Below are 15880 nucleotides of genomic sequence, written 5' to 3' on the forward strand. Positions count from 1 at the left end.
GTGACAATAATAATTAATAATGACATTTCATTCATTTTTTTCACAGAGAGGGTCTGCTGGCCAATCGAGTGCTAATGCCACTACAACTCATTCTACCTCTGTAACGCAGACATTAAAGGACACGTTTCAAAAACAGGCTGCCTCATCACAAAAAGCCAATGACCTATTTTGCACAGTTTTGATACATTCTTTTATAATTATTTAATGTTGATTTTGCAGTGTTTTGTTAAGGTTTTGGATTCGGACAATTTTAATATATTATAAATATATTTAAATATAAATCTTGATGAAATTATTTCAATTTATCAGCGTTTATTCAACATTTTGAAGACATTTAAAAAAAAACCCATAGTATACCGATAACCGTGATAATTTTGGTCACTATTACCGCGGTGTGAAATTTTCATATCCCTAATAATAATAATAATAATAATAATAATAATAATAATAATAATAATAATAATAATAATAATAATAATAATAATAACAACAATAATAACCCAGCCAATGCTATGGCCATAGACTTGCATAAATAGCCTAAACAAATGGGTGACATGGTAGCTCTGCGCATCAATTGGATGGTTCTGTTACTGTCCTAGTTTATGTCCAGCTGTGCAAAACCTCCCCCTTGATGACTTGGCATCTTCTGTTTCCACGTTTATCTCTCATAAGATGAAGCATTGAAATGAGGGAGGATACAGTCATGTCATTTTCCACCGACAAAATGTCTGTAAAATCAGCAACTGGCTTCAAACCCGCATTCACTGCTTCAAGGACACCGACATCTTGCCAGTTCAAGTTGAGGTCAAGTCAAGTTTTTTCTGCAGAAAAAACTCTTTTGATGGCCAGATCTTGTTTAAGGACTCTCCAAAGGCTCTGCTGGTGTTCGCTTTTTCTTTCTTAAGGGCATTATTCACTGCCACATTAAGGTTGTGCCCAAGACAGTTTAACCATGGCCAACCAAGGTCCCCCCCACAGCATCGACAATGTTGGCCCCGTTGTCTGGAGTGACACATGACATCTTTTACTTCGTGATCCCCAATGCTTGTGCGCACTCCCTCGGCTTTTTGGCTAGCACCACGGCTGTGTGGTCATCAGGAACATGTGCCACTTCGAGTCACTTCGCTTGCAGTTTCCAATCTTCAGTTACACAGTGAGAAGTGATACTCATGTAGGTGACCATATTGGCAGTTGACCACATATCCGCAACTAGCCCAACGAAGTCTGTGGCCTCCAGCTCTTAAGTTACTTCTGCCCGGGCATCATTGTACAGGGTTGGTATGGCGGTTTACTAAAATATCTTAGCCCAGGAAGCTTGTATTGCTTGTCAAAAGTCTTAAGCAACTCCTTGAATGGGCCTCCCTATGGTGTGACCAGACATGTTCTTTGCAAGATATTTTGACACAGTCAACGTGCACTGTACCCATCTTGGACTGTCCTTGTCATATTTAGTCATTTTGGCAACAGCACCAAGGATTGTGGGCTGGTGAAGTTGGGCTTAGGGTTAGGGGGCTGTGTGTCGGGTGAAAGCACTGCATACTCAGCAGGATGCTGTATTGTAAATGCCTGTGCAAATTGGTTGTATTAGACCCCGTCCATACGGAAAAGCTCTTTAGAGTAAATGCACATGTATTGCATCGTTTTGGCCGATCGTCCACATGGATCCTGAAAATGCAGCGCCTAAAATGCACTTTTTTGAAACCGAGTCTCAGGGTGGAAAGATCTTAAAACGCAGCCCTCCCATTTTTTCATTGTGGACAGCGAATTTGCATACGTTCCGTATTGATGACGCCATCGCCCCACCCCTCGACCTCTAGCCTTCAACCTCTGAACCCCGCGACGTCTCATCATCATAACAACAACAACAACAACAACGGCGGACAACTGGGGCCTGTTTCAGGAAGCAAGTTTAACAAACTCTGAGTCATAACCTGAACTCTGAGTTGACTTACCCTGTGAAGTGAAACTCTGAGTTTTCAGTTACAGAACAGCTGATCTGAGTTAGGTAAGTCGACTCTGAGTATGTTAACTCTGAGTTGAGCTTGTGCCTGACGACTAGTAAAAAGCCATCATCAATGGAGTTTTAGATGGGGTTGTCTTTTCATTTTGGATTTAACATCACTTTCTTTTATATTAGCCTTTGAGGAAGTGGTTGAATGTTGTTAAATGTTTTGTTTCATTTTATTTTAGGCTGTTTTATTTTATTTAAATCAGCTGAAAAGACATATAAAAACAGTCTCACGATGGCTCCTCACTTTGGTTTTATTTCACATATTAAACAAAGTAAAAGTTTATTCAGTGGATATTTTAACTTGTAGTAGGTTTTACCACCAACAGATAATGTTTAACACACATCGGTCTCCTAACATCCTGCTGAGTAGTTGAACGTGAAGTGGTGCTCACCTCCACCTCCAGCACGTCCGACAGAGGCAGAGAAGCTGGTCCTGAGTCAGAGGCTGAGGGCGTCACTCACCCCCAGGACCCAACATTAGAGGCAGATACACACTTACTGTCTACAGATTGAACTAGAAGTCATTTCATCTTTACTCAATGCGGCAGCAAACTAGAAACATGGACTTTGAAATTACGTTGTTAGAAAAAATACAATAGGCTATACTGATGGTTACTTATGTAGTTATCTGTGGGAAATAAAGAAAGCCAAATGAAATGTGAGTTATTTCTCTTTTTCTGGCTGCTGGAAGGTGATTGATTAATCTGCAAAGTGATTAAAAAAAAAACAAAGAGGATTGTTCAGATCTGAGAGCACGTCAGCGATGACGTGTAGCCTGCTATTCGCTGTGCAGCCGGAGAATATAAATGACGGACTGATGAGAAACGGTCTGCTGTTCGGTTCAGTCCTCGTCAGGGAGTGAGAGCTCATCTAAATGAATCTTAACTCTCCTCCTGGTGTAAAACTATGTAAATTATTTCTGCTTCAACATGATCGGACTCAGAGGAAAGGACAGCCGCTGTCAGACAGCTCCTTCAGACTCAGGGTTTCTTCAGGTAAACCTGCCAGTGAGCAGGTTATGTTCACAGAGTAAGTTACCGCAGTAACAGACCCAGAGTTTAAGTTACCTCTCTTTCTGGAACTGAAAACTCAGAGTTTCTCTCATCTCAGGGTTAACAAACTCAGAGTTTTCACAAAACCCGCTTTCTGAAACGGGCCCCTGCTTGTGTTCGTGTTTCTTGCAACTTACTCGCCTTGTAGTCGAGTGTGAGTCGCAGCAGCAGTTCGACGTCATTATCGGTCCACACAAACGATTGTGGTTCCCTGTACTAGCCATTTTCATCTTCTTTTTGTTGTGCTTGGTTTCTCCGTCTACTGTCTGTTTGTATACAGCATGCAAGCTTTATGCGCATGATCTGTCTCTTCTTCTTGGTTTTTGGTGAATTTCAAGCACCACCTATAGGCCTGGAATATGAACTACAGCGTTTTGAGTCGTTTTCAGTGGATCCGTATGGACGCAAATATTCTTGAAACGATGCCGAGGAAGACTGAGGAAAAAAAGATTGTTTTGGTACGTGTTGACAAGGCCTTAGAGTCCATTGCCGTTACCATGTGCTTACAGAGACAGCAAATTGCTTCTAAAAGGTCCTTTGGCTTGCTGGTTTCATCCTTTTTAAAACAAAACACAACAAATCCCAAACTGGTGACTTTGTCTTATTTTAGCAAACTAGCTCTTCCTTTGCTGAAAATGTGTGTAGTGCCCTGGGTGGGGAGGAGAAGACTCCTCCCATTGCATGTGCTGGCACACAGCTGGGATGATATATCAGCAGTTACTGACTGATGGGCTGATGGTGGCCAGATTGAAAATTTTGACATAACGCCCAACCCCTATGTCTATGCTTTTGATCATAGACACCTAAATTAACCCCAAAATGCCAAGTCATGCACACAAAATGTACAGGTACATTTGTCAAAAAAAGAAATTGACTGTACCTGTGGGTTTAGTAAAATGTCAAAGGAAATTATCTTAAAAATCTTGATAACTAAAGTAAAACAATCTGCATTAGGAGAGAGGAAAAGCAACCACAGGTTTAAATTATTCCGCTGAGACATGAGTGCACTGCACACACTCAACCTTCACAGATAAAGTACCGTTCAATAGGGTGTTTGTTTTTGTCTACCCCACCCTATAGCAGGAGATAGGTCTCCAAAACATAAGCATTCAATTTGCCTTGTTCCTTGGTTGAAAGCTAATAATGTCATCAAATCAATATGTTCAGTAGCACCCATGGCTACAAAAGTGATTCATACATGGCCTGCATTCTACCACAAACTCGCATCCAGAGGCAAAACATAGTTTCCTGTAATTAGGTAATATTCATGCAGGTCTGGAGGTCAGGTATGTGAAGAAGTCTGGAAGACGATCTACTGTGTACTTATGAGTCTTGAATTGTCATGACATTGGAGAGGCATCCTTCCACCTTACAGATGCTGTTTTGTCAGAAAGCCTTGTTTTACTTCCTGCTGTGCAGCATCCTGTTTATCTGTCTTTGATTTAGAAAGGCAAGTTCCTTTACCGCGACTTATCCAACAACATTTACCTCTAAACTAGGGCTGTCAAATGATTAATTTTTTAAATCGAGATTAATCGCATTTTGTCCATAGTTAACTTGCGATTAATAGCAAATTAATAGCAATTTTTTGGGCAAATTTTTTTCATGTTCTTATTACTTTTAACAACATAAGAAAGGGCAAATATGCTTGCTTTATGAAAATGTTTATTCAACACTTTAAATCATGCAGGAAAATAAAAGGCTCAAAAAATATAACCTCACCCTAAATGGGATCAAAACATGGTGATGTCTGCTTTTGGTGGGGGGGGGGGCAGCTCTCTGCATCTGCCATGTGTTTGGCTTGCAAATGATATTTGAGACTCGTCGTACTTCAATGGTAACTCATTTCATGTCGACAGTACGTGCAGATAACTTATGTCCTATCGACCGAACCATCTGGCAGTGAAAGTGAATTTGCCGTTTATCAGTCCTTTCTCCATTTCCTTTCACTTTCGCTTTTCAGTCCACCGTGTTTTTCCCTAACGCCAACCCCGCTTCTTCTTCTTCTGATTCCCTTTCTTATTCTTCTGCCACCCTCTGGATCAAGACTACAGGTGCCATCGACGGCCGTAAATCAAACAATGCGCGTTTCTTTCTTTTTTAATACCGAGCGTTAGTCGCGCATTAAAAAAATTTACGACGTCAAGAGGATGTTGCGTTAACGTGTTATTAACGCGTTCACTTTGACAGCCCTACTCTAAACCCTTGAGTTCACATTGATCAAACCAAGCCTACATGTTGGTCTATCTGCAAATGTTGCAAAGAATTGTGGCACTTGGCAGGTGCCATGGGGTAAAAACTAAATTGTGGGAAAAAACAAGTAATTTTGTGTTCTTAAAATATCTTTGGTAGCAAGAACTTTTGTGACGATTTGTTGTGGCTACTCTGATCAGAGTAGGAGAAGGCTGGCAGCTGTGTATCTTATTTTGAAATACTGAACTCATCCTTTCACATTGAAAAAGGTTATTGCATTTATTATCCCATTCCCTTGGATGCGCCCCTTCCATTGGTCCACCATGGGAACTAATTCTAGAAAAATATGTAATGTGGTCAGTGGCGTGAGACTAGAAATACAATTTTTCATCCTGTTTGAATTGGGACAGAAATGTTAATGTATTCAACCTTTATATAAATATTCCTCCAGAAACCACCAACCAAATAATGCCTCAAGTTCAACAGCTTATTTGGTACGTATTGTAGTTTTTTTCAGAAACAATTCTATCACTTTATTCTGTCACTTTATTCTGTCTGCCTGTAATTCCTAGTTCCTGCAAGAGGAACAATGGATGTGTGGGAGGTTGAATATGGCAGCTCTTCTCCCTGATTGGGTGTGTCTGGATTAGTAGGATTCTCTGCCTTTTAATGGGATTATAATGGAGAGAGTAGCCGAACAGCACGTACTGACACGTAACCTCTACCACTGACTCTGCTCGGATGTGGAATGAGGTAAGATGGAGGGTGATGACCCTGCCACGGAGACAAGAACTATGCTGACTCGTCATAGGCTTGTGACAGGACATAGCCTTTTTGCTTATGATTTTGTTTGGACGGTTACTTGAGTTATCATTTCAAATCACAGTTAAAAACAAGAAAAATGTGGACCATTTGGCACAATTGAACATTGTTTCATCCACACATAGCTTACAAACCTTGGCAGTCCAATCCTTATTAAGGTAATAAATGCATGTGACACATCGCCCATCACCATTGGGGTTATCCACATGCCGCACGTATCCTGTCCCGTTTCCGGGGTAACACGCCACCATTGCCTGAAGAAAAAGGAGAGGAAAAAGCATGATTAGTTAAAGCACATATGTTGGGTCAATGAATACATTTACTAAAGTCTACATCTCTGGGGTATCGTTAAAGAAGTAAACAGAAGTATGGCATTAACATAAAGAAGACACAGTGACAGTTGCATTAAAACTGCGTGCGCTGGTGCAAATACAACTGCTGGTGTGGATCCATTTAGTCAGAGCTGCAGTGCGGGCAGCAGACAGGCTTGGCACAGTCCGATCGCATTGTCCTTGCCTCACCTGCCCCAAGATTGATACAAGCAGCGGCCACTCACAACACAGCTGCCTCATTATAAACTTTAAACCCACAAGGAAATAAACCGGAGATATTGTGCTGCACGTCAACTTCCCCTTGCCTTTTCCTGCTCTATTAAGACTTGCATGATCTGCTTGGGTGTTGGCAGTGAACCCCTATGAGCTCTTTTAAACGTCTTGGTGTAAACAGCGACCGAACGCACTCGTACGGCACAGAAAGTCCCTTGGGAATAGGACACACACAAGTGGTGACTCGCCCATTGCTGGGGGGAATTGTCACAGGAACACTTTCATGAAAGACATGATGTCAGCTTAGAGGAGTCAAAAAATCTGTTTTCATCTTAAATCAGTTCGAACACGGTCTGCCATATCAGACTACATATATTATATCAGATTAGACAATAAGCACTGGAAATTACAATCAACACTTTTGGGATACCATGAAACTGCATGTGGATCTGCCCATGTGGAAAAGCTGAGGTGAGCAGTGAACGTGCACAAATGCATAGAGGAGATTCAGCCCTCATGCGCCATGTCTAAGCAGTGATATGACAAACAAAAAGGCAAGTTCCTCCACATTCTTCCATGCACTTGGATCAACATAGACCATAGCAACATTATTATAAACACTCACGGCAGACTAAACTCCTTTGCTGGGTCTCGTGTCAAGATAATGTCGGTCTCTCTATGTTTGAATATATCCTGACTGCAGAGAAATGATATGATATGCTTCAAAATATTTAAACTTCAAAGAGTTGAACAGAATCACAAGATCAAGAGCCATAGTAACTGTCTTGCAAAATCTCTACTTGCGAAGTTTTGTTACGCTCAGTGAAAGTGATTTTTTTTTAATGTGACATTTGAATGTGACGTCTGAATCTTATTTTCCTGCGCATGTGAAGACAGTTGCCTGCGTCAGTCCACATTGTACTAGCATCTTTTAAGGTGATGCAGGTTACCGCTGGAATGCACAATATCAGGGCCTTCAAAGCCGAAAAACAACAAAACTCCGACATGAACACAAGGAGGGTGAGGGGGGTCTCGCTCCACCTGCATTAACTGACTACTTCATCGATTCTTAAAAAGAGGGTGGGCCCCAGAAGAAAAGGCTGCTGGGAATCAGGGTGGGTGAGGGGCACGCAAAGTGACAAAGGCTTCCTGTCAGTAAAACGCAATACAGTAAGCTTTTCTGTGTCCGCGTATGTGTGTAAAAGAGGGAGAAAGAGGGAGAGAGGAACAGACAGAAAGCAGAGGGGTGGGGCTGAAGCAGAAGAGAGGAGTGAACTGCTATAAACTTTGACTCCTGGCCTCTTTCCAGCGGGAGCAGTATTTTAATGGTTGTGCTACGTGCAGAGCGTGAGGAAGGTTGGCCGATCCTCGTCTATGTCACCCCTCCCACCCTTAACTGCTTGGCTCACGCTACAAGGCTGGAGATGGGTAAACAGTCTCTGCTAGGAAAAGTGTGGTTGTGTGTGTGTGTGTTTGTGTGTGTGTGTGTGTGTGTGTGTGTGTGTGTGTGTGTGTGTGTGTGTGTGTGTGTGTGTGTGTGTGTGTGTGTGTGTGTGTGTGTGTGTGTGTGTGGGGGGGGGGCTGAGGTGTGAGAGCCTGGGTACTTGGCAAAAAGTCGAACACAGCAGTTTCACCTTTCATTTCCTTACACCGGACAGCTGTTGGAAAGCTTCACCTACCACAGGAAAGATTAACTGCTACATAAGCTGAGTTGTTCACAAGTGATCATTAAGGAGCAGTTTCATTCTGACTGATTATCAGTCGAGCCGATTATCAGAACTGATATTCAGCATTTTCAGCACCCCGGTTATTGGAATTGGTGTCGTTTTAGGTGTGATTGCAGATCTAATAAACTGGAGTCCGTCTTGCGATGAGACCACAGCAGCCACAATGGCCGCAACATTTTCAAGTTCCAACTCATGACTACGCAGTTGTGACTACTATTATTATATGACTTCTCAGAAATGACTGCATCTTGCGCGGTTGTGAGGCGATCACGTTGACAACATCTGCCGTCACTGCTGGTATCCAATTTAAAAAGCTCTACATTGACTCTGATGAAGCTGACTCACTGTCCTGCCCACAACACAATTTGACTGATTACATGTCACAAGAAAAAGCCTAACAACACTGAAGGCTCTGGGCCAAATTCTGTAGACATGGTACATCTGCAGAGTGGAACAGCTCTGGTTCAGTCTAGAAATGGAAGTTATTACATGTAGGGGGAAAAAATACGATTATTTGCCTTCAAAATGTAGTAGAGTAGCAGCATGAAGTAGCAGAAAGTGAAAAAGTACAAGTAGCTCAAAATTGTACAGAACTTGAGTGAATTGTACTTAGTTATATTCTTTGACTGGTATTATACATTTTTTATGAAAATATATATCACTTCCGAATGTAAGTTACTGGTCTCCATAATTGCTAATAATCGGTATTGGCACTGGAAAAAAAACATGCAAGACTATTCCTGGTGACCATGTCAGCTAGAGTGATACTAAAATATACAAGCTGTTAACTAAAGCAAGTTTGGATTCCTGCCAGCTACCGTTTCTCAAAACCCTATATCGAGGGTTTGGAGCGCAAGGGGTGTAAGTGACATTTTCCGAATTTTACAGGAGAGCTAAAACAAACTTTTCATTGATTAAATGATTTGATTAAAAACAAAACTTCTATGAATTCTTTAGTGCACTAAAGGCGTAAATGCACTTGACCTGCACTTACGCCTTCTGTGCGCTAAGCTCAGTGCACTTACGCCTATTTCTCTCCAAACTCAGTTGAAATTTTTCCACTTACGCCTTTTTGTTTTCAGCCTTTATTAAGTAACTATTATTGGGACCATATTTTTTTTACCATTTGATAGAGCTCATCAAGACCTTTAAAATTATGTCTAAAGCTTATTTTCGCCCCTTTTGCTTTAAACCCTCGATATGCAAGAATCTGCCACCTGTTGAACTCATACTCCAAATAGATTGTGGGCAGCGTAACACCAGAGAACTGGGTGCCCACCCCTATGGTGAGAAACAAAGAAATTTATAGTACCTCCATCATTGGTCAACAACAACAACTAGAGGTATATAGGCTTTATATTATAGGCTATCACTATATAGCAAATGTTAGCAGCTGTTTAGAAGAATCAGCTTTTTAGAAGAAATTCACAGAGAGCTCCAAAGCAAATTTTAACTCTTGTTTTTTCCTCAATTTCTATAATTTCTTGTCTTGGCCAATGAACACAGCTTCATGCCTGTAGCTAGTGGCACGGTGCAGTGCTACCTAAATAAGAACAGGGTAATAAAGCAGAACTAAAGAAATAACTTTCATATCACACTGAGCACTGAGAGCACACTTAAAAGAGGGTGTACCAAATTATCCACAGGAAACATTAAAATAATGAAAAGCAGATCAGCTAGTAGTTGTAAATGCCAACCTTGAATGAAATGCTATTTAACTCCATTTTGCCCTTCATGTGATCTGGTCATGAGGATCTAGCAAGCTGATGCACAGCAGCAGAGGCACACTTTTGATCAGCTCCACAGTAACAGAACCACAGTTGGATTTAAACTAAAGCCTTGATGAAAGCTATGTCAGCGGCAGTAATACTTCAGGGCACAGAATTTTTTGCACTGGCAAAAGACACTAGTATACAGTATAACTGTACACGCTCAGTTGCAAGTATTCCCTCTTTGACTGCACCACAACAAACTAAATGTAATACAGAACTTAATACTACATTTTACCTGGTCTAAATGAATAACCAGTATAATTTCTCCACCCAAACATGACAAGTTCTACTCTGCAGCAGGGCATCATTCCTTGCCATCTCCACCTCTGACCTTTCTCCATATTTGAGCTTCCGTTCCTCTCAGCCACTTATTCTTCCGCGTTCCACGGTGGCCCTCATTAGGAGGTTGACCTCGCTCTGCGTGCTGTTTATTTACATTCCACAGGCACAACTTCAGAGGCTGACTGGCATTTACAGGCAGAAGATGAAAAAGAGAGAAGTGGAGGTCATCAAACTAGATAACTGAGGCCTTCAGTAAGGCCAAGAGAAAGGCAAACTTTTTGCTGCAGATGCATATAAATTTAGAGTGACAGTGAGAAGAGAAACATTAAAGAATCATTTCAGTGTCATTACTGTTGTTCTACATTTAACCAATTACATTATTCAACAATTCTAAAACTATTGATATATCTGACAAGTACTTGAATATTTATTATTTCCATAAGATGTCACTGCTGATAAAAGAGGTAACAATGACCCAAAGTCAATATTTTGTTCTTGCTCATAATCCATTTTTGTCTTGCATCTACAACAAATTTAATAAATCAAAAAGTGAGAAATGTACTACTTTTAAACCCTTTATATGTGCGAGATTATAGCCAAGGATCCCTCTCTGCGCGAGAGACTCATCTGTTCCATGCAAGTTGTGCGCAACTGTTTATTTTTCTTTCTCATTACCAATTTGTTTCAGACAACAGACACTCAAACCTAAAATAAATCAAACTTGAACTTGATGAGCCATGACAGGCACGAGCAAGGCTAACATCATTTCAGTCAAGCAAGACCGGATGATTTACTGTAAACTAAAACTCACAAGTTTAAATTAAATTTTTTATATTTTTTGAATATGACTGTGTTCCTGTTACGTTAATGTCAACAAAATAATAAAGTAAAACCAAAATCTTACATTTAATCCTAATTAATAATATATATTCTGAAGGAGCTCATTATGTTTCAACAGAAATATTAAACTGCCGTCATTATGCAACCAATGTTATTGGGGGCAAAACTCCTGGGTACCCCTCACATCATTGGATCATTTCTACACGATCAGTGTTCTTTATGTCAACTACGACTATCAAATCTATCGCCCAAACTTCAAAACTCTGCCTTTTTTTTTTTTTTTTTTTACAGTTTAATAACGAACTTAAAGGTGTGCATGTGAAAGCATTATGTGGAGCCACACACACACGAGGACCACCTCAGTGTTTCTGCTTCACAGGGTCATTTGTGGTATTCTTGCATTTTCGTCACAAGCGCTGGTACAGAATCATAAATAATGAAAATTCCATTATGAAATCTAATGGATTTATTAAAGCTCTGCCAAGTGGTGCATAAGTGAAGAAGCAGCCCTGTTGTCGCTCATGTGGGTCGAAAGGAATTTAAACAGGCGGACCGGGCATGCTTCAAAATGTTTTTATGGCCTATATTCAGAGGGGAATGAGTTGTTAAGGTTAGTAATGCCTTTCAGTAACTAGTTAAATAACTGTACCTGTACCAATTAGTCTATCATTGATCATCAATCTTTATTTTCTGTTGATATACTAATGGGTTAACCAAATAATCATCTCAGCTGCACTTATATTTCTAAACATATCCATTTCAGAAAGCCCACCATTGTCCCCGTCCCTGAATGACTGTCATTTAGCAGCACTCACCACTATCATGAAGTGTGTCGAGCATTTATTCAATACAATCATCAGCTCCTACCTCCCTCCATGACTCACTGCAATTTGCATACAGACCAAACAGATCAATGGATGATGCCATTACCCTAGACCACAGCACTGCCCTCCCCCAACTGGACCAGAGGAACACACGTGTGAGAATGAAGGTTCCTTGACTATAGTTATGCATTTTATACCAGTGTGTCCTCCAGATGCATCTCAAGCTTAAAGAATTGGGTCCCTAAACCTAACTTAGTGCTGATTGGCATCACAACATCCTCCGCCCTGACTCTCAACACAGTGCCGTGTGCTGAGCCCCAACACAACTTTGTGGCCACCCTCAGCTCCAACACTGTCACCTGTCATTGGCCTGATTGTCGACGATGACATGGCGACAGAGAGGAGGCCAGAGCCCTGAAATGTTGGTGACAGGACAACAACCTCCACCTCAACGTCAGCAGAACAAAGGATGCGAATTCCTCTGGGAATCTGACCTCACCATATTGACACCATTAAAAAGACGGCGAGCCATTAATACTCTTTCTGCAAGCCAAAGAGGCTCAAGTTGGACGACAGGATACTCTGTGACTTCTACAGGTGCAACATTGAGAGTATCCCCACTAGCTGCACCTATTGCTGGAGGAAGATTGTCAACAGGACATATTTGCCAATGAGAAATATGTCTGCATTGATCAGTTCCGGCGCACATGTCTGATATGCACAGATATGAGTCCTTTTTTAAAAAAAAGAAAAGAAAAAAATAATAAAGAAAAGAAGCTTGGAGAATTTATATTTAGGAAATCCAAGTGAAGTTGACCATTTCAAAGCACTGACTGTGTCATATGTAAACTATCCTGCATACTGCTACATATCTCTGCAGCAGGTAAAAGGCAGTTACTCCGTCAAATTGCTCCATCCCAACATAAAGATGATTCTAACCTCATGTTGACCTGATCATCTCTTGGAAGGATACACTGATCACCGTGATACTATCAGTGTATCCATGGTTCACGCATTGATGCAAGCCATGAACTGGGGTGGAGCAGAGAGGAAGAGCTGTGAGGGGTCTGCTCACTTCACAGAAGAGATGCTTATCCAAACACGAGTACAAACAGTTGGGATGGAGACCTCGTAGCGCAGGCGAGTGTGGGAACCAAGACAGTTTGGGCCCAAGCCCGGGACAGCTCACTGTTTTATCCGTTAGACAGTGGTGCTGCCTCCAGAGGAAATCCCTGTTTAAAGTAATGACCTAGTTTATCCTTTTCTTCTTTACTGTAGGCTGTGAACAATAGAGGGACGTATACAGCAGCGGCACTACACTTCACCTGCACATGTTGCAACGGAAAGGCAACAACACCTTCTGGTATTGTTACGCAAATAAACTCTGAAGGGGATTGTGAAGGAGTCTTTGGCCTCGTAGATATTAGCACACTCTGCTGGTGCCTCCCATAGACAAACAAAAGATAAACAAAAAGGCTAAACTCTGCCCTTCTTAAAGCTTAATCTGGAAAAAAAATCAATGTTGGGATCCACTCCTATGAGCCTGATCTTTCTACCATTAATCTCTGACAAGACATAAGATTAAAAAGGATAAGCAGCACATTTGGCAGAATCAAAGAGCATCAGCTCATTATCAAAACTGTCCTGTAAACAGTGCGAAGCAGACACCTCAGTACTGATTCTGTTTTGTGCAGTAACTTCTTACTGACTGCTCAGTCTGTCTGAATGGCTCCATCAGGCCTGTGTGTGAGCCAAGTGAGCTCATTCTGTAATTGGATCAGTCACCGATACTTTCTTGTTGCCAGTTGTAGACAATTCGCACAGCAAGGAATACCATTTGAAAAACTGAAGCAAAAGAAGCCATTTGGAGGCAAAGTGCTTCATCAGATTTTAAGTACTAGAGACAGGTAATACAAGCTCTATATGAACGATCAGCTAATAGCCTAATCTCATTCTGCAGAGAGGACAATCATACTGATCAATGTGGCTAATTATAATAAAATACTTCACTGATACCTATCAGAAACATTTTGTATTGAATTGATGCAAATAAATCTTTCCTAAGCATGTAATAAATATTTTTTTTATATTTACAATTATCTTTGTGTCATGCTCCAACCACCATAATTCCTTCCTGTCTTTGACTCTACAGCTGCAAACAGTCAAAAACAGAAGACTTCTTTCTCAAAGCTCCACTTGGATCACGTCCAGCTCCTGCTAAGACAGTCACGGCATAGTAAACGAAGAGATAAACATGTATCCAAACTTAAGATAAAATGTAACTGGATTTAAATATACCCTATTAAAATGCTTCACTTTTGTTCATGGACCCCTGCACACATTATGCACAGTTGCATAACTATCAGCACACCATCAGCCCTTTTTGACCTCTTCAATGTCTCACAAATGCAGAGATTGCAACAACAAAAAAGATATTATGACCTTCATTAGAAACTCAAGCTGAATGTGTGTGGACTCCTACTAGACCAACAATGACAGATTAACCTGTGCTCTGACTAACTCCAAAAGTATCACATTATTGTTTACCGTATGATGAGAAAACAATAAGCAGGAAATAGGTGGCACGCTAGGTGCTGCCCTGTGCATACTGGTACTCAAGGCGGAAGGAAGGAGTGACTTGCGGAGCCTATAGCATAATCTACAGTCTGCTCTGACACCCAGAGGACCACCACCACATGACTTCCTCTAGCCGACTTACTCTATGGAGCTTTAAGATTTAGGTCAACGGTCAACTTCCTTACGAAAGCACACATGTCCACAGTCGTGCTGTGACATTACAAATGACGCAACAAATAACTCAACATACAACAATATGAAACTTGGTGGCTTCTTTGCGTCTGTCAACAGTCTTTACTGATAATATAAAGCCTGGCTAGCCATGGAACAGAGCTGAATGAAACGACAATATTACTTTATACCGTGAGACAATAAGCATTTTGTAATAGCTGTAACAGTACATTGAAGGCAACGTTGCAAATAAATGCAAGATTGTTTAATGGGAACAAAGGCATTACCCAAAGATAGTCATACATTAGTATAGGTATTTTTCAAAGGAATTTCCAAAACACTTTTTTTTTCTCTCAGTTGCTTGCTTATGTTTTTTATTTTGCCCATATCTCTGTTGTATTTTGGGCTGCTCCACACTGTCTGTCCACCTCCCTACACTCTTATTTTGAGGGAAATCTATTTGCCAAATAAAGAGAGACAAGACATGCAATTAACAAAGTGAAAGATAGATTGCTAGCATATTTTCCTGAAATTTCCCTAACCCCTAACCTTAACCACCTAACCCTAGATATTGCGATACTGTGGCTATCTTGCACCTATGAAGGGAGCTGGCAACATGGCAGACAGTGCATGTGTAGTTCTAACTTCATCACAGGGGAATTCATCCATCCATGAAAGCTTGTTTTATTTGTTACATTGGTGAGTTATGCCTAAAACAATAACGCAACTGTGTTCAAAATGTGTGTCATGCCGTCTTGTTAGATTATAGTTAACTGTCCATCAGGTGCACAAAGTGAGAGCAACATCTCAATATGTATTGCGTTATATTATTAGTCCATTCCCTGAGGGCCAATGTAGCTAAATACAGAATTTAAATGACATATTTAGCAACAAAAAGTCATGCTAGACAAGAGTTATCATGTTTCAAATACATTAACATAAGCATATACATGACAGCTGTGTAAATTAGCAGTGAGAATGTTTATAACGCAGCTTCAGCTTAGAATGGCACTGTTTTACATACTGGACATACTAACAGTCATTGAAGAGCAGCGAGTCAGTGA

At 40.9% G+C, this 15880-nt stretch overlaps 1 protein-coding gene across 1 annotated transcript in view; it reads right to left on the reverse strand.

Moving 5' to 3' along the window:
• egln1a (egl-9 family hypoxia-inducible factor 1a) overlaps positions 1 to 15880 on the reverse strand; it is a 28488-nt gene that overhangs the window by 7976 nt on the left and 4632 nt on the right. The window contains exon 2 of the mRNA XM_030442455.1: positions 6213 to 6332. Coding sequence (XP_030298315.1) covers positions 6213 to 6332 — 120 coding nt within the window. The remainder of the gene's footprint in view (positions 1 to 6212; positions 6333 to 15880) is intronic.

The sequence above is a fragment of the Sparus aurata genome, chromosome 15 (genome assembly GCF_900880675.1).
Source record: "Sparus aurata chromosome 15, fSpaAur1.1, whole genome shotgun sequence".
NCBI classification, from domain to species: Eukaryota; Metazoa; Chordata; class Actinopteri; order Spariformes; family Sparidae; genus Sparus; species Sparus aurata.